At 39.9% G+C, this 17,973-nt stretch overlaps 1 protein-coding gene across 5 annotated transcripts in view; it reads left to right on the top strand.

The window, feature by feature from the left end:
• Positions 1–17,973, top strand: part of LOC138100655 (synaptojanin-1-like) — a 55,096-nt gene that overhangs the window by 28,546 nt on the left and 8,577 nt on the right. For 3 of the 5 annotated variants that reach the window (XM_068998535.1, XM_068998534.1, XM_068998537.1), the window contains 16 exons: positions 2,391–2,582; positions 2,959–3,043; positions 4,068–4,208; positions 4,554–4,746; positions 5,567–5,725; positions 7,550–7,706; positions 8,050–8,167; positions 8,275–8,490; positions 9,091–9,169; positions 10,171–10,333; positions 10,924–11,130; positions 11,768–11,896; positions 12,474–12,512; positions 15,569–15,616; positions 17,150–17,188; positions 17,281–17,321. In XM_068998535.1, the coding sequence (XP_068854636.1) occupies positions 2,391–2,582; positions 2,959–3,043; positions 4,068–4,208; positions 4,554–4,746; positions 5,567–5,725; positions 7,550–7,706; positions 8,050–8,167; positions 8,275–8,490; positions 9,091–9,169; positions 10,171–10,333; positions 10,924–11,130; positions 11,768–11,896; positions 12,474–12,512; positions 15,569–15,616; positions 17,150–17,188; positions 17,281–17,321 (2,006 nt within the window). The remainder of the gene's footprint in view (positions 1–2,390; positions 2,583–2,958; positions 3,044–4,067; positions 4,209–4,553; positions 4,747–5,566; positions 5,726–7,549; positions 7,707–8,049; positions 8,168–8,274; positions 8,491–9,090; positions 9,170–10,170; positions 10,334–10,923; positions 11,131–11,767; positions 11,897–12,473; positions 12,513–15,568; positions 15,617–17,149; positions 17,189–17,280; positions 17,322–17,973) is intronic. The other 2 variants (XM_068998538.1, XM_068998539.1) reach the window with 2 other exon arrangements.

The following is a 17,973-nucleotide window of genomic DNA, read 5'->3' as shown; positions in this document are numbered from 1 at the left end:
AAATTGAGTGATTCACTGGCATTTTGTCAGTGTAACCAAGTGTTTATTGGAATGACCGGCCACACTCTCACTGAGGGTATTACCTTCCAACTCCGAAAGAGGAGTCAACTATTTTTATTCATTTATAAATCATTATTGTTATTCTTATATTTTTATTATTTATTAGAATACCTATTTTTGTAAGATTTATAAATCAACTGGTTTTTAGCATTTCAGGGTATCACCTGGATACAAATTACATATATTGAAATATTCCTACAGGAATTTGGATGTAGCAGTAAAACAGTTCCATCAAGTTCAGTTGCATGGAATATCCCAAACAGAATTTTAAATTAACGTTCCCTTTGTAGAACTGATTTCCGAATTTCTGCTTGCCTAGTAAGAGCAGCAGCCGAAGTATTTTTGCTTCAGAATAACAGAAAATGTAACTGATTGGATTTCTGATGTTGGAGAGTGAGGCACAATTTAGCTGAAGAGATAAATAACTAGAAATATGTAGAAAAATCATGGTCTCAGGAGCCCTGAAAAGCACTTGGTTCACTCGATATTTTGGAAAGCAGTAGAAATTTTTCTTTTTGATTACTCTAATTTATAAAAAGAGTCATTCTACAATTTAGGAAGACTGCTAGTTTAAAGATATCAATTTTTTGTTTGTAATAAGCTTGTTGTCAGTTCAGTTCTAAAGTTAGAGTCTAACCCGGTAAGGCTTTTCACATTAGGGTCTCATAACAACATCAGGAGTTAAATAGGCAATAATTCAGTTTTGCAGCTTTTCTTAAAGGCTTCTGTGTAGCAACTGAATGATTTGGAGTAACTAAAAGGAAGCTGAAATCTACTAAATTTTCAAAAGAGAAAGAAGGAACCAGAGATGAGAAACCACCAAGCTCTGCTATTCAACTTGCTTAGAGTGCTGCAAAGGCTCATCTCTGCAGGCCTGCACAGCTGCCTACGACACCAGTTTGGGTTCCTGGGGTTCAGCCAGCCCTTTGGATGATTTGGGTTCTTGGATGTGTTGTGGTGACAGCATTTCTGGGATTGTTTTCCCTTCAGTGGCCGGGTGCTGAGGTAGCTCCTGTCCTTGATGCTCTGTGGCCTTTTGGGCATGTGCTGCAGTTCCTGGCTGGAGTCACCTGGGGTGTGGGTCAGAAGCAGATGTGGTATTTGGCTCTTGCCTGAAGGGCTCAAGTATCCTGTTGGCTCCTTACTGTCTTCTAGACTGCATTTCCCTGTATTTTCATGAGGAAAGCATGATCCCAAGTATGATCTGCTTGGAGCACCCCAAGGAGACACCAACCAGTTCACTGTCTTTTCTGTGTGATTGGCCCGTTTATGGGTGTATGATTTGTTCAGCAGGGAAAGAGTTCACAGCCAACACAGTATATTTTCCCCTCTTGCTTCCAGTTTTTGTCAAACCCAATAGGGAGAGAGAATACCTGATTTTTGTTTTAACCAGGTAGCCAAGATGATAAACTTAGAAAGAATAACTGAAAAGACAACAGCAGCTCACTAATCATCTTATTTCAGGGATTTAAATGAAAATACTGTTTCCAGTAACTGAGTATTTTTCTAGACAGTGACAAGTGAAGGGAAGAATTCCATCTAATATTGTTTATGTTGTTCTTTTGGAGTCTGATAACCATGAGAACGTTCAAAATAGGTAAATTAATATCACTTAGGTAAAGTACCTGACCATTGAACCAGCTTTTTTCTTTCTGTGTTTCTCACAATGTCCCGTACAGATGGATTGTTCCTCTCTCTCCATCTGGCAGATAAAAACAAGGCACAGGTAAAGGCTGATGGGACAGAGAAGTGAGTTTAATTATTTTAAATCCCAGCCTACTGTCCTCACTAAAGCAACTCTTTAGGAATTCAACTGACCTAAAAATAATTGAGATTTGTGGTTTAAATAGGCATACTGTGATATGATGAAATAATGTACCTTCTCTATTTTGTTACTTGTAGTGTATCAGCCACTTTTACACTTCCAAAAATGAATATATCTGCAAGTTGGCTCTGTAACAGAGATTGGATTTCATAAATTTAATCTGTGAAAATGCGGTAGATACCCTTGTTGGTATATACGAAAAATTATGGTTTCCTTAGAGAGTCACAGATGAGGTGAAAGAACAACAGATATTTGTAAAACATGGAGATTGTTTCCTTCATGTATTATTTCTCTCTATATAATTTTGAACAAATCGCTGCTGTTTTTCAGTCAGTGTCTTACCCACACAAGTAATGTGTCTCTAAAGGTATTTTGCCCTGGGAAAGCTGCATTCCATGTGCTTTCACAGTTTAACTTTGTGCACTTACTTTGGAAAGATCTCACTGCCGAGTTTTCTGAAGAATCATTCACTATGAAAATAATGTCTTTTCAAATGTTTTTGCAGCATCTGTAAAAGTACTGAAGAGCATGTGTGAGAACTTCTACAAGTATGCAAAACCAAAAAAAATCCGAGTCTGCGTTGGGACGTGGAACGTCAATGGGGGGAAGCAGTTTCGAAGTATTGCCTTCAGAAATCAAACCCTCACTGACTGGCTTCTGGATGCACCAAAGTTGGCTGGGATCCATGAATTCCAAGGTAGGATTTGTGTTCTGTCATGAGTTTTTCTTGAAAACTCTCATTTTTCTAAGTAGATCACAAACATCGAAACAGATATCACAGAATTGTAAAATTGTGTAGGAAGGGACCTTAAAGATCCAGTCTCAACCCCTGCCATGGGCAAGGACACCTTCCACTGGCCCAGGTTGCTCCGAGCCCCGTCCAACCTGGTCTTGGACACTTCCAGGGATGGGACAGCCGCAGGTTTTCTGGGCAGCCTAGGGCCTCCCCACCCTCACAGGGAGGAATTTTTTCCCAAATAAGGAATTTCTTTCTTAAAATGAATATGTATGTGAGGTCTTCATTCTTAAGTTAATTGGAAACAAGAATTAACTCTTTCTGTATTTACCTCGAGATCGCAAAAGCAAACCTGTGGACATATTTGCCATTGGATTTGAAGAAATGGTGGAGTTAAATGCAGGAAACATTGTGAACGCCAGGTGGGTGATCCAATCCACACAGTACTAGTTTGGCTGATAATCACCTTTTTTAAGTCACATGTTATTTAAAATTTTGGTTTCTCCCGTGCTTACAGTATTCTGCAGTTCCTGTGTTTTGTATTGCTGGGAACAACAAATCCCGTGAAAATCTTCTCAAAAGCACGTGTTGTTGGTATGCTGTTCTGTATCAGATTGTGATCTGTTTAAAGGAAGGCTTCCTTCCACACTGTTAGTTTTCACTGCCATTCCATATATTGCACGGATATGTTATTGTGGAGTTGGGATTTTTCACTCCTAGCAGACTGGGTCATGGAAATACATTTTTCTCAGTGGTGGGTGATACCAATGATAAATGTGTGTGTAGTCCTAGCACCATATTCCCTTTGTCCATTGTTTTCTCTGCCTGTTTTGCATTATTTCCTGGTGTTAGGGAAGGTTTAACTCATTGGGAAGAGCACCTGAAGCCTATAATGCTGTAGCCTTTGTGTGGATTTTTGTCTTTTGGGTACCAATTGTCAGCCTGTCATGCCCTGATTTCACCGTACATGTAGTTAATGCTGTTTCCAGGCCTGATATTTTTCATTTCTGTCCAGTGCTGGCTCTGAAAGCCATAGTCTGTTAGGTCTCTAAGGATGTTTCTTCTTGATCTGAGACTGTGGACACCTGTTTTATTGATTGAGCTCTAGGCTGGGAAGTAACTCCCTAAAACAATTCTTAGGTTTTGCTCCTCTAGTCTAGGCTCATAAATACAGGAAAGATAGCCATGGCTCCTAAAGTTGTCTGTGGTGTTGGGAAAAGTGAGGCAGCATTTGTAGAGGCTGAATGTGAAACAATTACGTCATGACAGTCTAGAACCTGTGTCTCTGCTGGGGAGGGATTTGAGCGCCATTCGCAACTTGGCTTTGGTTTACTTCCTCAAGGTTTACTTGAGGTTCTTGAATGTAGTTTAGTCAGCTCAATCACCAGCTAGAAACCTGCTCAGTTTTGTTTATTTCGAACCTGGTGTTTTTAATCTCACTGCCAGCACCACCAATCAGAAGCTCTGGGCTGCTGAGCTGCAGAAGACCATCTCCAGAGATTACAAGTACGTGCTGCTGGCTTCAGAGCAGCTGGTGGGCGTCTGCCTCTTCGTGTTCATCAGGCCCCAGCATGCTCCCTTTATCAGGTCAGTGAGCACAGCTGGCTCCAGCTTGGGTCACCGTCAGCTTGCTTTCTGTTGCAGGATAACACCTAAATGCCCTCAGAGCCATGTGGGGCTCTAAAAGAGCTGTTCCACCTTCTGGTGAAGTAGTTGTTTAAGTTCTTTTATCTTAGTTTTTAAATGCCTCATTGGTTGCCCAGGGAGCTTGAAAAGCTGAGGTTTTATCCTGTTACTGCTCAGTGGCTGTTGGAACACGTTAAAACTAGCCCTGTGGCTGGAAGAACGATGTGTCCCTCCCAGCCCACTGTCACACTCAGAGCTGTCTATGCCAGGTTACTGGAAGGTTTAATAGTTGTTTCACTATTTCAGGGACGTTGCTGTTGATACTGTCAAGACTGGCATGGGAGGAGCCACTGGGAACAAAGGTGCAGTGGCCATTCGGATGCTGTTCCATACCTCCAGTCTTTGCTTTGTGTGTAGTCATTTTGCTGCAGGGCAATCCCAAGTCAAGGAGAGAAATGAAGACTTTGTAGAAATATCTCGCAAGCTTGGTTTTCCGATGGTAAGCACAGTGTTCAAATTCCATAACAAATGAGAAGTGAAGTGCTTGGAGCTCCAGAAGTGTCATCCTAAAGCTCCATTTGTATTTTCTCCCCTCCCCAGATTCCTGTGGAAATCAGATTTCCTTGGGTTAGAGATCTCAGAGATAATTGAGTTCCCACAATGTTCAGCAAAATAGAAGACTGCAGAAAGAATAGACCTTTCCAGTGTAATGATGGAGATGATGGAACATGAGTGGACTTGCATTTGAAATCAAGGACTTAGCATAGGAAAGAGACCTTGTAGATCCTTGACATGCGGTAGAACTTTTGTAGGCCCAGGAGACAATCACCTATGAGAAAAAAATCGCTGGGAAACAGCCCTGTTCTTAGTACACAGGAGTGATTCTATGCCGTGTTCTCATAAACACCAAGTTGAAGATTCTAGCAGTGCAACAAAATGCTTCCTTGAGACTTAAAGCTGTTTTAAATTTTGTCATCAAACTGTTGTTTGTTAATTTCTGTGGCACTGTGCAGGAGTCTTACATCTTATTTTACAGGGGTTTTTTATTTCCTAAATTTGTCCCCACTGTCGTGTTTCAGTTTTCCTAGCAAGTACCGTATCCAACTGTTCCTAAATGCTGCTATTTCAAGCTGCCAGTGTATCTGCTTGGTTTTACTTATGGGCAGTGAAAAAATCAAAACAAAGGGGGATGTAAAAGTTCTAACTCTAAACCCTGGAATTATACATGCTTCACAGCTAAAAACTGAATTTCTGAATCTGGAAGTAGTAAATTTGTCACTCGGTTGTTTTTAACTCCAGTGTGTGCTGCTGTTGTATAGGGAAGGATGCTCTTTTCCCATGACTATATTTTTTGGTGTGGGGACTTCAATTATCGAATAGATTTGCCCAATGAGGAGGTGAAGGACCTAATACGACAACAGAACTGGGATCCCCTCATAGCAGGAGACCAGCTTATCAATCAAAAAAACTCTGGACAGGTATGTTCAAATGTCACCATGCTTGAGAATACTTCATTTTTCCTACTGGTTTTAGTAATTCTATGATGTTCCTGTAAATCTCTATCCTCAGCATGGAGTTTTCTAATTACCATATTTTTCTTTTTATCAGATGCAACTATTTTAAAAGAATATTTGTCATGTGTGGCAATGTTACTCTTTAGTTCAATTGTAATAAGTCTAATGCTGTTACTGTTGGGAATAGTCCAAATGGCAGCCTTCTTATTTGCAAAGAAAAAACAGTAACAAAGTCTGAAGAAAGCTACAGCTTTTAGATTTGTAGGGTTTCTTGTTCTCTCTTTGCAGCTCTGTGTGGGAAGGCTGGAGATGGTAAAAGGAGCGACAGTCCTCTATTGTTGGTTCAGTCTGCTCGCCAGCGCTTTGATCACAAGCAGTGCTTTTGCTGGTTTAGAGTTCCCTTCCATTTGTGCTGGTATCTTGTGCACCAGAACAGGAGGCAAAACACTGGATATTTTTATTCTCTTTCGTTTTGGTTTTTTTTTTTGGTAACAGCTGTTTCCTAGAGAAAGCAAGATGTACGTTCACATGGGCAGACGGCATTGATTGTCTGTTAAGTGGATCAGAACAAGAGGTGTAAAGGTTTTGGAGACACCTCCAGCAGTTATAAAGCTGGAGAAATCTATGGAAGCTACCAGAATATGAAAAGGACTCCTGCCTGGGGAGCAGGAATAGCATTGCACTGTTGGGGTGATATTCCATGATTTAGAAGCTGCTGGCTGGGTAGAAGCAGCTCCCTGGGGGAGCTCCATGGCTGTGGCAGATTCACCCCTATACCTGCTGCTCAGGAAAGGTGTTTACATAGCAACTTGCTCCGTAAAAGTAGGTTAGAAAATAATTACTGAAGGCAAACAAATTAATTGTCTCAGAAGTTGTGGAACTCCTCGCATTCTGACATTGATCTTCTGACGTTGGCTTTCAAATTCACTGGATTTCAAATTGTATTTCTGACAAGAAAAGCAGGTTAGCCTGTCACTTGATGCAGATTCGACTGTAAGATCCAAGTTAGATTTCTATTTTACAGATCTCTGAAGTGAAGGAAAGCTGCTCATACAAGGTTGAACTCAAGAATGGAGCTGGCTGAGTTAGCTAAAGGGTTTTATCTTGTGTCCAGTTTAAACACTTAATGACTGAGAAGCTCACTTTGAATACATTGAATGTATTAAGGACTCCATTTTTTCCTTTTTTTTTTTTTTTTTTTTTTTAACCTCCTACTTATTTGAGGGGGCATCTTGTGTCAACTTCTCCCTGGAAGTGTTCAAGGCCAGGTTGCGTGGCACCCTGAGCAACCTGGTCTAGTGACCCCATGGCAAGGGGTTGGAACTGGATGATCTTTAGGGTCTCTTCCAACCCAAACCAGGGTGTGAGTCTGTGAATTTGCGAGAACATTTGACATGTTCAGATAGATAAAATATAAACCTTAATCCCCAACTTTTGCTGACACAGGAACATCTAAGCACCAGATTAAAATGCCGTGTTAAAACATGGGTGTTCTGGGTGACCTCCAGTTGGTAATGACATTGAAGGAACAGTAGGTTGCTTGTGGGCCTGGGCTTAAAGATGTAACTGCCGGCATACTTCTGTTCATTGGTGATTGTCTGGGTCACTATTTAGTCATAGTGTCAAATGTTTTAAGGTAGATAAAATGTGGAGAAGAATCCATATTAACAAATAACAGGTTTTTTTGTTTTGTTTTGAGGTGTTTATACAGGTTCTCAGTGTTAGAATAGAGAATTCTGATTCGTTTCAAGCTGTTTCCCATCTGTTTCTGTCTTCTGTTGCTTACAGATTTTTAGGGGATTTCTGGAAGGGAAAATCAATTTTGCCCCTACATACAAATATGATCTGTTCTCTGATGACTATGACACCAGTGAAAAGTGTCGCACACCAGCGTGGACAGATCGGATCCTTTGGAGGAGAAGAAAATGGCCGTTTGACAGATCAGGTTTGAGGGTTTCCTTCAATTGTTTAAAATGCTCTTTAAGTGACTTAGAGGATCCATTTAGTGATGTTAACAGTGCCGGTGATGCTGAGCTCCTGTCCCTGACTTGTTAGGAGACAGAACACTTGTAACAGACCTTCAGTAAATGCAGTGAGGCTGAACAAAGGGCCATGAATCAGATCCCAATTACTGTCATTTGAGGACTGCAAAAGGAACTTGGGGTGGGGAGGGGGGTTCTGTAGGAGGCACTCAATTTGGATTTACTTCCTATGTTTTTGCTTTTTACAAGTAGCACATCCTTTCAATCTCTGTATTTTTCCTCTTTTGTTTTCACTGCTGATTGTAGCTGAAGACCTGGATCTCCTGAATGCAAGTTTTCACAGTGACAGTAATGTCCCTTATACGTGGAATCCTGGCACTTTGTTGCACTACGGAAGAGCAGAGCTGAAAACATCTGATCACAGGTTCCAGTTTAATTTTATACATTACTTCCTAAGATTTAATCTTTGTGCTGTGTATTTTGTTGCTCAGATCCCCTGCTGATAGGATTTTCTTGTCTGTTTTTTCCAAGGCCTGTGGTTGCACTGATTGACATCGACATATTTGAAATTGAAGCAGAAGAGAGACAAAAAGTGTATAAGGAGGTGATTGCAATGCAAGGACCACCTGATGGTACTGTGATGGTCTCCATCAGAAGTTCTTCAGCAGAAGAAAACTATTTTGATGATAACTTGATTGATGATCTTCTTCAAAAATTTGCAAGCTATGGTGAAGTTATTCTTATAAGGTTAAAAAAGAACTTCTTACTTTTAATCTCTACTTAGAAAATCATGGAATGTTTTGGGTTGAAAGGGATCATCCAGTCACACTTGCTGCCATGGGGACACCTTCCACTAGACCAGGTTGCTGCGACCTGGCCTCAGACACTTCCAGGAATGGGGCAGCCACAGCTTCTCTGGGCAGCCTGTGCCAGGGCCTCCCCACCCTCACAGGAAAGAATTTCTTCCCAGTATCCCATCTTACTCCCCCTCCTTGTCCTATCTGGACTTGGAACTGCTGGAGCAAGTCCAAAGTACATCTTCACTGTTCCCACCAATATCCTGAAAACAGTTACTTCCTTAGATGATCTCTTTCATTTTTAACATTTGGATTTGAACTTAAATGTCTTTAGAATTCATTTTACATACCTGTATGTGTCTCAGTTTTCAGACATGATTCTCCCAGGTACTCTTATTTTTGAGAAGTTCATATAAATTTTGTATTCTAGAATTAGGTTAGTAGTTTCAAATGAACTGAAAATGAGGGTGTTGCATTTTCACTAAGCTGGTAATTGCACTATTAAGTGTTGTGATACTTTGCTGGTTATTGTTTCCAATGAATTTTGCAGGTTTGTGGAAGACAAGATGTGGGCAACATTTTTGGAAGGAAGCTCTGCTTTGAATGTTATGAATTTGAATGGCATTGAGGTAACGTAAACATGACTGAACCTTTGTATAGCAAGAGAAAATCCAGGTTTTTTAAGTCTTCTTGTGTGGACTGGATTTTTTGTTTGTCTTTAATTCTTAGAAGTTTTTTCTGTTCTGTACTAGACTGTTGCATCTTTTTTTTTTTTTTTTTGATAGCCTCATACCAGTATATTGAGTTTCGAAAGCCATATAAAAGAAGTATCAAACTCAATTTATTTTTAGGAGAAGTACTGTTAGACAAATCAAGATCTCCTACTGAGGGGTACCTTCATCAAATGAGGGGTGTTTTTTAAGATTTAAAAAAACCTGAGTCCAGTTTCTAGAATGAACCAGTTTAACATATTCATAGCCTGCAGTTACTAAAAACTTAGCACTTCTCTACTGCAAACTCTGAAAAATGTCAAAATTTCAGCTCGCATGGATTTCTATGGGGCCAGGATTTAATCTTTGTGAAAATTTAACTTCTGATGTTCAAATTTTTACTCGTCTGTGGCTGGTAGACTTGGAACGTGTGATGTTTACACATGGATCCTTGGATGTGCTGAGGTGTCACTGGCAGGCTCAGAAAGGAAGGGGGCGCAGGGTAGAATGTCAGTTTGCAGAATGAAGACCTGCTCTGTGCCAGCCTCTAAAAATGACTTTATTCATGTTGTTTATAAGCAAGTCGGTTTTTCATTATGAAGAATAGTGTTTCTGTCAGAGTAAAGAAACCGGAAGCTTCCTGATGAATTGAAAAAGAGAACCATAGGAGATGAGTTGTTAGTTTTTCTACAAAAAAAAAAATTAAATGGTGGTAATGAACAGTTTAAACTACATAAATGTAGTTACTTACCAAAATGAAGTGAAAAGCAGAATGATTTTTGTTTAGTTGCAGGAATTCTGATAACCTTATTTGTGATATTTTCAGGAATTTTTTTTTCATTTTAAATCTAAAATGCTGAGCTTTAATATTCCTACTCTTAAAAACTTCTATTTTGTGCATACCTTTTTTGGCAATTCAGCTACAAGGAAGGATTATAAACATTAACTTGAAAAATCCAGATTGGATCATAAGTTTGGAAGATGAAATGAATCTAGAGAAGATTAATATTGGGCTGCCTTCATCAACAAGCTCCACTTTGCTTTGTGAAGATGCTGAGGTTACTGCAGACTATGATATGGAAGGTTTGTTGAGATAAAGCACTCCTTATTTTGAAATGCTTACAGTCCTAAATAATGTGGTTAATTTAATGCATATATAAATACCTAACAAGTTTATGCCCATCTAAAACAGATTAGAAATCACATTATTTCCAACAGTATCTTGACAATCTGCTTCACTCTCATCTACATTTAAATATATTCTTAATTGACAGCTTACTCTTCAAAAGCACATCCACGTTGAGCCTTTTTTTCAACACCATTCCACCTTTTGCAAGTAGAAGTTATCAGAAATAGCAGATATCTTGCAATCCCCTGCCCAACCTTGTGAAGAACAAGTGAAGCTTTCCATATTGCAAACCAAGGAAATAACCTGTAAAGCTGATTGTTTCTTAGATTAATCAATTTCACAGTTGCCACTGTATATATTATGCATTTGACGTATTTTCAGCTGTTTTGAATACATATGCATTCTTCATGTGTAATTTTGGGATGCAAGAATCATACTTTGGTTGCTGAGCTAATTCCTTGGAACTCTGGGGCTTTTTTTGCATGAAATCCCATGCCCAGAATCAGTTTTTACGTACTTTTCTTTTCTGGGGCTTGTTCTTCAGGAGACATCGATGACTACAGTGCTGAAGTAGAAGAAATCCTTCCTCAGCACCTACAGCCAGCATCAAGTACAGGGCTTGGAACCTCGCCGAGCTCTTCCCCACGTTCCAGCCCCTGCCAGTCCCCAACGCTGTCGGACGGACCCGCGCTCCCGGTGAGACCCAGCCGAGCCCCAGGAAAAACTCCAGGACCACCTGTTTCCACACATGGTGTGTATTGCATGGCTCCACTGCCTCTGGAACTCCTACACACAAGTTCTGTTGCGAAGTGTCTGTAGAATCCTGGTTCACTCCAGTCATGCTCCCAGAATACAGACCCTTGCAACCCTTGCTCTTGTCAGCTCCAAGATATAAACTGTAATCAGCACATTTGTAAATTGGGACCACCATAAGAAAACTTCTGTTTAAACACAGCCTTTTTTTAAATGATGAAGTGAACCTGTGAACACAATGATGGTGTTTGGAATGGCTTCTAATTGAGTTTATTTTAACTGCCCAAATGCCTTGAGAATTCCGTTTGTAGCACTTTTTTCCAGAGAACGTAGTTCACAGATAGGGGTCAAAATCAAAGTTTGAGATGCTGCAATTGGTAAGATTGTTCAGGATTTCATGAAAAGCATAAATTTATTAAAACACACGAGACAAAAATTTTGGTTTAGGAAATCTGCTTCTTTTCATCAGTGGTTCATTCCTCGTTTTCCCTCTCTCAAAAACTTCTGGATCGTTGTTTCCAAGGCTGGGGACTGCCTGTCCTCTCTGTGAGAAGAACTTGCTATTAGAAAAGCTTTGCTGGGATTAGAATGTCCAAGAGATTAATTTTTGTGTTGTTGTCTGTCATATCCTTCAGCTGAATTCCAGATTGGTGCCCAGCAGAAGGAGCCTCCCCAGAGCCTGGAGCCAAAGCGTCCTCCGCCTCCTCGCCCCGTCGCTCCTCCTGCACGTCCTGCTCCTCCACAACGGCCACCTCCACCCTCAGGTAATGTGGGGGCCTTTTCAGGTACTCAGGAAGATTTGTTTTCAAGTCTGTGTGATGAACTTGAAAAGTGCAAACCCAAACTGCATATTACACTTGGGGCTCACTGTTTTTTAACTGAAATGTTAAATTGGTACATTTAAAAGCAATAACAGTATGAGAAATAATGGCATATTTACCATTTAAATATTGTTAGTTGGATAAGTTTATAAAAACTTATTTTCAGTTTTAAAAATGTGAAGTTTTACAGCAGATTTTACTCAACATTTTCATTTTTTATGGCATCTAATTTGAACTAAAATAGGAATAAACTTGTGCATTCATTGATTCATTGGTGTTCCTTTTGGCATCAGTCTATATGCGTTTTATCATGTCCAAGTTTTTAATGTAGTCTTCATTTGGATCATCTGACGATGTGAACAATTGAGCACTAAGAGAAACGGGATATTCAGAAGCATTTGAGCAGCTTAGTTAATAACAAACTGACCCTTGTGATTTTTAACTTTCTCATTCTTTTTCTTCCCTCCTACTATATTGATATTTTTCATTATTGCTGCATTCATTTCTTAAATACTGTCAGGCGGTAGGAGTCCTGCACCTGCTAGAAAAGAATTTGGAGGTAATGCTTTTAATTGTTTTTGAATATGACTGCATAGCAAAACTGCTGTGGGGATCTGTTCTGGCAATACTTAACGTGATGATTTCCAAAGGTATAAAAATGGGCCATTCTCCAAGTTACAGAATTGGATAATTCATGAATGTCAATATCATTTCTTTCTTCCCCCTCTGAGCTATGTTTGACTTTTCAGTGAAATAGTATTTCTCCAGAAGTTGGTGTTTTAAAGTCAGAGGTGAAAGTTGTTCCACATTTTTATTACTTTGTCCTGGGTGAATACATTTAGCTATCTTTCCTGTAAAGTGCTTCTTCATAGTAGTCTTTGTCCTTCTCTGTCATATGTTTTGCTGATCTGCTTGGACTTAATTCAGTTCATCAATACATGAGAGAGGATGAGAATTGTTAGTGGCTCTGAAATACTTCCAGGCACTGCCCCTCAGTTGGTAGGAAAGAGGGTTTTTTGACAAAATGCTTGAAAAGTTTTGAGAAATCTCAGAAAATACATAAACTATTTTAATTTTACATTGTCTGTTAACTATCAGCTAACTTTGGTGTCAGGCAAAAATGCACTTGGCTCTCAGATACTGGTGAGACAAGGAGTTTTCATGCCAAAAGTGTAATATTTCAAATGAGTTAAAATGCAGAAGCTTTAGAAAGCAGTTGATAGACCACACTCAGTGTAGCTGAGATTTAATTGTGTTCTTCAGTCCTGTGTAGTCTTCTGTGCACTGACACAATCCTGTTTGCCTAGTTTGTCTCAATTGTGCAAAGACTAGTCATCTTCTTTTACCCTCTTCCCCAACATAGCTTTCCATAGAGTTGTAACTTGCATAAAACTTGCTTTTTATGCAATCATTTGAGACTGGAGTGTATTTTTTCATGTATTACTCCAACCTAAAGCTCTTCACTTTTTTTCTGCTCTTCATTTTCCACTCATGGTGCACATGTATAAGTATGAATACTTTGCTTCTCAGGGGTATCTGAGCTCAGCTCTGAACAAGGTAGCACAGGGCTGGAACCAAAATAAATGTCCTTATGGGTTACTTTAGTGGGGAAAAGGCACCTGTTTCTCTTCCCTAGAAGGAAGGCTCCTAAAGCTCTGTGAAAATATCCCTGTACAGTATGTAAGTGGATCAGACTTTGGGTTTAGACTTCCATAGCACGTGCAAAGGGACATTGATTGTGTCTTTAAAATGTTCTGCCTTTTAAATATTACTTTTTCCCCTCACATGTTTTGACCTTTTTTCCTCCAAGTGCTTCAGTCCCTTCAATGCCTATGGCACTTTTTCTAATGGCTCAGTATGCTTTGAAGATGAGAGGAGGATTTGGGCATCTAAGTGTTTTAATTTGCTCATATTTTGTATCAGGAGCAACTCAGAATTCAGGTGAACAAGGCTCTGCACTCGTTGCAGGGCTTTACAAAGTGTAGACCTTTTGTATGCTAGTAAAAAAAAATTTTACTGAGGGTTCCATAAGCTCCAGTTGTTTTTAGTTAAAAATTAAAATGTTGCATTCTGTTTACACAAGATATTTCTAATACATTACAGATTAAATTTTCAGATAACATTAAAAACTATAAAGGCTGCTAATTTTCAATTGAAGTTAATAAACCAGGACAATAACATTTGTGGGTTTTTTTTTCCTTTAATACTAGTAGTCAGAGTTTTCCTGATTGTTGTGGTAAAGGTTTTATCATCAGTTTAAACTATTTTTCATTGTCTGTAAGATTAAAATATTCCTCTGCTGCCCATTGTGATAGTATTATTGCAGCACGACAATTTTGCTTTATTACTGTTGAAGAGTATTATGAATGAGTAAAATCTCAGGTATTTACCCTCTGTGCTGTTTCTCTCCCATGTAGTGAATATTTTTAAACTTGCCAAATCATCATGCCCAGGGATCTTGCTCTCTCCATCTGGTGCCCCAACGTAGGAACGTGTCCCTGTGTCTCCCTTCTGCTGAAAGGAGCTGGCTGTAGTCATCATCCTGCATGAAACAAGAGCCAGTGGAATGTTCTTGGGCAGTGCCCTGCCCCTGTGCAGCTTCACTGCTGCTTCTCTCAGAGACGTTCATGGTCACAAACTTGTGATGGGAATTGGCAGAGGCTGGATCTCAGCCAGAAGAGATAACACATGCTAGGATTTAGCATCTTTGAAACAGATGATCAGCCAAAGCAGAGCTCTGACATCTCTGGAGACAGTCCCATTTCAACCTCATGTGCAGCCTTCACTCTGCCCACTCTGTGACAGAACTCACAGATCACAGCTCCTGAGCAGATCCCACACATGGGCACATGGTGAGAAAGCAGGAGGCTGTGTCATAGCTAAGGGATGCCTTCAGTATTTCTCTCATGTCTATGTCCTGCCATGTTTTTCCATATAGTTTTAGGAACCCAGTATATGCTTGATGATATTGCAGAAATAAAATAATTCATCATGGTTATGCATGTTTGAAAATCTTCTCTCAATCTGAACTGTTAAACCAATTGATACAGCTGTCCCAGGTGCACAGTGCTGCGTGGAGGCAATTTAGTGATACAGTTCTGCAGGATACAATACATTCTACAAAGTGGGAAGCATTGCTTGCATCAGATTGCTTATTCAGATGTACCGTGGCAGAAACAGACTACTCAGTGTTCTGAGTGACAGGGATCAGGCTTAATGTCACAGGGTGTAAGTGCCGTGCTCGTTTATTCCCTCATGTTTGAGTACCGGTCTGTGCTCTGCTTTATGAGAGGTTCAAGACAGGCATGTCAGATCACACTGGATAGCCAAAGGTTTGTGGAGAGTGAACATTTTGAAGAAATTAAATTCTCTTTCAGCTGTAATGTAGAATTAAAATAATAGATGTTACTAAACACAATGGTACTTGCTGATTTGTAATTCCCACTGGTCTGGTTCCCCATGCTGCTGCAGTTATTTCCTACAGGTGACTGTAATCTATCTAGACCAGAGTTAAAGTGTGTAAAGCTGTCTTGTGGCAGTGTTCTTTCTGGTTTTTCTTTCTCAATCTACTGCTTTTCTTATGCAATGTACAGCTTCTCTTCTTTCTCTGAAAAGGTCTTGGAGCTCCTCCCAGTCCTGGGGTAGCTAGGAGAGAAGTAGAAGGTAACATAATGATTTTTGTATTCTATAAATGGGTTTCTAATTTAACACCTGAGCAATATTATTACCCTTTTGATACTAAAGGTGGTTCCATGAAGGTCTTTGTCATGTAGGCTCTTTCTTCTTTTATTTAGTGTAGCTTTCACACAGCCAAGTTGCTTCCTGGTTTTCAATGATGGTGGGAATTGTTACAGAAGGCATTTATGAAAAACTAAGTGAAAACTTAGAGTGCCCTAATCCAGAAGGCTTTTAAGGCTGACCCTCAGAGGAGGCTGTAGCTGACTGGTCATCAGAGTGACTGTTATACCTGTAACTAAGTCAGGAATCTAGGGACCCTGGCTTTTCATAAAGAGCTACATCTTCTGGGGAGAGAAACTTCCATTTAAACCATTTGGTTTGTAATTTAAAATGTTGCCTCTTTCTAAAGAGCACGATGTAGGTATTTTGATTCTGATAGCCAGCTGTGTGTAACACGGTTATGAGGAGCATTTCTCTTGCACCATTCTGGTTGGAGTACATGGGGCTTTTGCTGGATGGGTCGTGCTTTAGCCATGCCAGCAGACTCACAGGCTTGGGTTTCTTCCTCATCCTTCAGGAATGCATCCTTCACAGCAAATAGCAATACAAGTCCTAGTAGAGTCACTGGCAGGGTTTCCTCCTCTATGCTGCAATTAATTTTGGCCACATTGCTGGTTCATTTTTCTAAATTGGCAAAATCACTCTATGCCTACAATATTTGAGGTTGGAAGGCACCTTTGGTGGTTATCCACTCCAGCTTCCTGCTCCAAGGAGGGTAAACCGGCACCAGGGTGCTCAGAGTGGGAGCTGCATCACTGAGAACAGTACCCAGAAACCCATTCTGACTGATTCCAGGGCAGTCTGATAGCTGGGAGCTGATTTGATAAATGGTGTGATGCACCACAGAGTTCCTTCAACTTACTGTCACTGACATGGTGACTTTGCCTTCCTGGGAAATAAGCAGCAGAGGCACAAGCCAGAATCCTGAACCTCTCTGCCTGTTAAAAATTGTGCACTTGTCTGAGCTAAAGCTAATTTTTTCATCTCTTGCACTTCCCAGTTTGAATATTGCATCTGAGGTTGTCATCAGTATGGCCATGGGTGAAAGCTGGTGCTCTAACAGATTTATCTCATAAACGCAGAGAGTGGGGTCAGGAAGTGTTACATCAGTTCCCTTTGTTTTAACCACTGCTGGTAGAACATCTACAGAATACACCACAAAAAAAAACAACTTTAGGCATAACTGAGAGCAGAGGGTACCTGTACAAGTGGGTGTCTTTAGCTTGCAACAAATAGGATGTGATTTGAATAATTTGTAATAAAAAGGGTCAAATGACTTCATGTGTGCCGTGGGTAAGAGTGTGTTAGTGACAGCTTGTGGGTATGTAATAACTTTTGAAAAAATCACTGGTATCTCCTTGCTTCCATTCTCAGTAGTAGTAATGTGACATCGCCATCTAATACCTATTTGTGGCTTATCTAACACAGATAATCTACTTTTTTTTCCATGCTTCAAAGCACAAAAAAGCCCTGGAACACAAAGAAAAGATAACTTAGGTAATAGATACATGCTTTGTACTAATTACGATACAGACAGAAGTTGATTTTTAAATAAGTGCTAAGTCAGTTATCTCTACTATCTGTTACAGCTCGTAATCAGCCTCCACATTCAGCGGGTACAACCAGACCGGTAGGTATTGCTTTCAAGTCATTTTCCTGCTGCGTGTCTGCTCTTTATTACATCAAGGTGTCTGTAAGTCATAACAGACGTTAGAAATCTGCAAAATTGGCTGGTCAGTTTACAGCTTCTCTAAGTTAATTACCTCAGCAATTCCTGTCTACGGGGGTAAAAAAGCAGCATATATGTATATGTATATATATATATATACACACACTGGATGTAACTTGATTGTTTTGCACTCTGCAATCACATAATAGGCTCCTAGGTAGACATTTGACATCTCCTTTCAAATAACTGCGAAGTTACTCTTTTTATTGTACATTCTTACTGATTGGTGTGATAAAATGCATTCTCTTCTGTACTGGAACGTAGATTGTGACAGTAGTTAATTGGTTACAGGCCAGATGGATTACATAAATGCGTGACATCTTATGATTACTTGGTGTGTTATGGAATTTTGTACCGTGTTAAAGATTAATTTTCATAAAGGTCTTCATGTAAAAATGAAACATTCAACTGTTTCAACAAATACTAGTTCTGCATTTCATTCCTTTATTTGTGGAACTGAACTGAAGGAAGGGAATGAAGGAATTTATGGGCATTCAAATGCTTCACTCCATGCAGGGAATCAAGAGATGGAAGATATCTGCCTAATTTTTCT

This window comes from Aphelocoma coerulescens, unplaced genomic scaffold (assembly GCF_041296385.1).
Source record: "Aphelocoma coerulescens isolate FSJ_1873_10779 unplaced genomic scaffold, UR_Acoe_1.0 HiC_scaffold_123, whole genome shotgun sequence".
NCBI lineage: Eukaryota > Metazoa > Chordata > Aves > Passeriformes > Corvidae > Aphelocoma > Aphelocoma coerulescens.
The sequence above is the reverse complement of the archived record's forward strand: the minus strand, read 5'-3'. Positions and strand labels throughout refer to the sequence as shown.